We start from the raw sequence: 4,745 nt of genomic DNA on the forward strand, positions 1-4,745 counted from the left end.
AGGCCAATAACTATGCAAGAAATTGAAGCAGTCATCAAAAAGCTTCCAGCAAACAAAAGCCCAGGACCAGACGGCTTCACAGGGGAGTTTTACCAAACATTCAAGTAAGAACTAAAACCTATCCTCCTCAGACTACTACAAAAAATTCAAGAGGATGGAACACTTCCAAGCTCATTCTATGAAGCCAGCATCACCCTAATACCAAAACCAGGTAAAGACAACACAATGAAAGAGAATGACAGGCCAATATCCCTCATGAACATAGATGCCAAAATCCTCAACAAAATCTTCGCAAATGGGATCCAGCAGTACATCAGAAAGATCATACACCATGACCAAGTAGGATTTATCCCAGGGATGCAAGGATGGTACAATATCCGCAAATCAATAAACGTGATACATCACATAAACAAATTGAAAGAAAAAAAACCCCATGGTCATATCAATTGATGCAGAAAAAGCATTTGACAAAATCCAACACCCATTTTTGATAAGAACTCTCAACAAGGCGGGAGTAGAAAGATCATACCTCAACACAATAAAAGCCATATATGACAGGCCTACAGCCACCAAAAAAAAAAAAAAAAGAAAAAAGAAAAGAAATATTTTAGAAAACTAGGAATTTAACCCTGATGAACAGAAACCTTAAGGGGATTTGACACTGGTCCTTACATATACAAGGATACAAGGAGAATGAAACCTATTCTGTGCAACTTCAACTTTTGCTGAAGAGAGAAAAAACGCCATGAAGATGTAACTGGCAAAAGAAGAAGGATCTAAGGAAACAAACAAATCCACTATATTTCTTCCTGTGGAAATAATTGATTTATTTTTAAAAAAAAAAGCAAAACTATGTGGATAAGTTCATGGCTTGCTTCAAATCTGCTCCCAAACTGAGCTAAAATTAGCATGAAGTGAGCAATGGAGGCACCTATGACACCCATGTTGCAGAAACACTCACTCTCAAGGTCCTGTAAAGGCCTATAGGCTCAACCTCTGAGAGTGAGTGTCACTTTAAATTTGCTTCAGAGATACCTGCTTACCTCACCCTAGTCCCAAGCCTGTGATTGGTCAGGCCATCCCTCTGTGACATCACATTAAATGTTTCCCTAGGTAACGGGTATATAACTACCTATCTACAAGTCAGTATGGTCTGTTTCTCCAGAGCCTGAAGAGAAAGAGACCTGAGGCCACATCTCCCAACTGGTGGTAGGCGATAAGTCTGTACCAATTCTACCATGTAGCAATGGCCTGGGCCCCAAAGCAGAAGTGGGCAGAGCCAAACCTAAGGGATCCCAGGGCTGGCAGGGCCTACAGAGATGGCAGGGGAGGAAGAGGTGGCAGAGGCCAGAGCTGGGGCAGCTCCTCCAGCCACCTGGAGCCTAGGGCTCCTGGCCCCCAAGGCCCTCCTCTTGTTTTTAAAATTAAAAAAAGTCTGATTGGTACAGTGATTGGTCATGGCGGATCAAAAATAAGAGACATTCAGAGTACGACAAACACGAAAATACAGATCATAACGGTACAGGGTGATTCCGAAGCAGACGTAAACATTTTTGGCAGCAAGGATATGCAAGCAAAGGCCAAAGCAATTCTAGAGGCTATTGTCGAAAGACAAGGAAGCAACTACCAATATTCAGAATGCACTGTTAATACTGCTGCAGCCCAACCAGCTGTTGCAAGAGACTTAACCACAGATAACACTGTTAGAGATGTTCGACCACTGATAGACTGGGATCGGATTAAGGCAAGAGTGACCGACTGGGAGAAAAGAAGATGGGAAGACTTAGCACCAATTACAAAAGACTTTTACATAGAATCCAAAGCAACAAGTTCTCTGTCTCAAATGCAGGCAGACCTTTGGAGAAAGGAACATTTCAATATAACTTGTGATGATTTGAAAGATGGTGAAAAACGGTCTATCCCCAACCCAACTATTAAATTTGAGGACGCTTTCCAGAATTACCCTGAAATAATGAAACACATTCAAAAAGCAGGGTTTCAAAAGCCAACGCCAATTCAATCACAGGTGTGGCCAATTGTTCTACAAGGGATAGATCTTGTAGGAGTCGCCCAAACTGGAACAGGCAAAACTTTGTCTTATTTATTGCCTGGGCTTATTCACATCAGTTCTCAACCAACACCCAGAGAACAGAGCAATGGTCCCGGCATGCTAGTCCTTACACCGACTAGAGAATTAGCTCTCCAGATAGGAAATGAATGTTCTAAGTATGCATATAAAAATCTTAAAAGTATTTGTATATACGGTGGTGGAAGTAGACAACAACAAATAAAAGACGTTGCCAAAGACATAGACATCATTATTGCAACTCCTGGCCGACTGAATGATCTGCAAATGAATAATTTTGTCAACCTTAGAAGCATAACCTACTTAGTCTTAGATGAAGCTGATAAGATGCTAGACATGGGATTTCAACCTCAGATAACGAAGATTTTATTAGATGTGCGCCCAGATCGGCAAATGATTATGACAAGTGCAACTTGGCCAGATGCCATTCGTCGACTTTCACAAACTTATTTGAAAGAGCCTATGATCGTTTATGTTGGTACTCTGGATCTAGTTGCTGTAAATACAGTGAAGCAAAATATAATTGTTACCACAGAAGAAGAAAAACGATCTCTCATAAAAGAATTCCTACACAGCCTGTCACCCAAAGCCAAAGTCATCGTGTTTGTCAGTAGAAAAATTCTTGCTGATGACTTATCCAGCGATTTAAGTGTCCAAGGCCTGTCTGTACAATGCTTGCATGGAAACAGAGAACAGAGTGACCGTGAGCAGGCATTAGATGACTTTAGAAGTGGAAATGTGAAAATACTGATTTCTACTGACTTAGCATCCCGAGGTCTTGATGTTGATGATATCACACATGTGTATAATTATGATTTCCCAAGAAACATTGAAGAATATGTACACAGAGTAGGGCGTACTGGAAGAGCAGGAAAGACTGGCACGTCCATTACTCTTATGACGAAAAATGATTGGAAGACTGCCCCTGAATTGATTAAAATTCTGGAAAGATCAAATCAAAGTATCCCAGAAGCTCTTGTAACAATGGCCAAAAAATACAAGTTAGGTGAACAAAATAGAGACACAGGAAACAAATCAAAACTACTTCAACAAAAACCCAAGGAGTTTCATTAAGATCTGCAGTGAAAAGAAGTTGTGCCAGACTACCAGAAGATTCAAGATAAGTTAAAGATATGCAGTGTTCAAGATACTTATTGAAAAGCATTGGAAACATACTGATAGTTTGAAGCAAACTGATTATTGAATAATACCACTAAGCTTTCAATATTGTGTGTAAACCCCTTAATAAATTCAAGTGTTTTGAAAATGACGGAGTGAGAGATTCTGTGGGGGGAAAATAGATATTATGTGTTGGTTAAAGTTTAGATTCTATTATAGCCTGCCATGTCCATCTGTGTCTTCTCTAAAAGACTTGGTAGTAGACAACAATGGCACTTTTCTTGTTTTAAAATAGTTGTACTGAAACGAAACATAGTTTTTATCAAGCTTATCCCAGTCAATGTATTCCATTTTCACCCAGTGATCAGTGCCACAATAATCCCTAAAAATATCTCCAATGTACTTACCTAATTATTTTAATTCATAAGAAAACTAGAGGCCCAGTGCACAAATTTGTGAATGGGTGGGGTCTGGCCAGCCCGCCCCAATCGGGGCCATCGAGCCGGGTGGCCGGGGGGGGGGGTGGAGAGGGGGAGGGACGTGGGAGGTTGGCCAGCTGGCTTGCTCCTGAAGGGGGGGGGCGATTGGGGATGGGGCCAGCTGGGGGGAGGGGCCACAGGTGGTTGGCTGGTCGGCCCCGCCCCTGATTGGGATGGGGGGGCCAATCAGGGGCACGGCCAGCTAAGGGGCAGAGCCATAGGTGGTTGGCTGGCTGGCCCCATCCCCTGGTTCAAGTACTGGTCAAACTCCCAGTCAAGTTGACAATTTGCATATTAGCTTTTTATTATCTAGGATAACTGCTAAATCTTCTAGAAGATTCCCAAATTCTATTTTTTTCCCAACAGATGTGACTAACAGAACAGGGTGCCTGACTCAGTGCAAATCATATTTTCATACAAGTTTTGTTACCAACCATTGGTAAAAATGGTCTTGACTTTGGAGCTCTCACTTTCTTCACTAGTAAATTCAGGTGGTTATATTAAACTAGAGGCCCGGTGCCCGAAATTCGTGCAGTGGGGGTGGGTGGGGGGGTCCCTTAGCCCAGCATGTGCCCTCTCGCAGTCTGGGACCCCTCCCTCCTTACTGCCCACCTGCTTGCTGCTTCCTACCGCTTGGCTTGCTACTCCTTAGTGCTGCCGCGAAGGCCTTGGGTCTGCTGGGTGCCGGGCCTGCGGGTTTGTGTCTCTGATACCCCCAGCAGCCCCAGCACCTTGATGGCGGGGCTGGGGGCTGCGGGTCTTTGATCAGGGCCCCAGCACCCAGGTGGTGGGCCTTGGGGCTGCATGTTTGTGTCTTCTATCAGGTCCCCAGCAGCCCCAGCACTGCCTAAATAACTTAAGGGAAACTTTATTTAGTCTTCTTTTAAAAGCAATCTAGTTTAAAAATGAGTTGCAGTTAAGAGAGAACAAAGAACATGGTACCTAAGAGTGAGATAGACAGACAGGAGAGGCTGGGCACTGGTCAGGGGTTACATGCCAACTGTTCTCCACCTGGGAAATGATGTAAAATCGGTTTCTTTAGGTTTCTGCTCAATGGTCTT

General features: G+C 43.2%; 1 protein-coding gene across 1 annotated transcript; it reads left to right on the forward strand.

Moving 5' to 3' along the window:
* The first annotated feature begins 1,246 nt into the window (after window positions 1–1,246).
* On the forward strand, window positions 1,247–3,160 carry LOC132224753 (probable ATP-dependent RNA helicase DDX53). The gene has a single exon (XM_059679862.1). It carries the CDS (start codon window positions 1,247–1,249, stop codon window positions 3,158–3,160), a length of 1,914 nt encoding a protein of 637 aa, XP_059535845.1.
* Window positions 3,161–4,745: the final 1,585 nt, after the last annotated feature.

This window comes from Myotis daubentonii, chromosome X (assembly GCF_963259705.1).
Source record: "Myotis daubentonii chromosome X, mMyoDau2.1, whole genome shotgun sequence".
NCBI classification, from domain to species: domain Eukaryota; kingdom Metazoa; phylum Chordata; class Mammalia; order Chiroptera; family Vespertilionidae; genus Myotis; species Myotis daubentonii.

What these genes read in the sequence shown, in the direction of transcription:
- LOC132224753 (XM_059679862.1), top strand. Translation starts at nt 1,247, where the DNA reads ATGGCCTGGGCCCCAAAGCAGAAGTGGGCAGAGCCAAACCTAAGGGAT.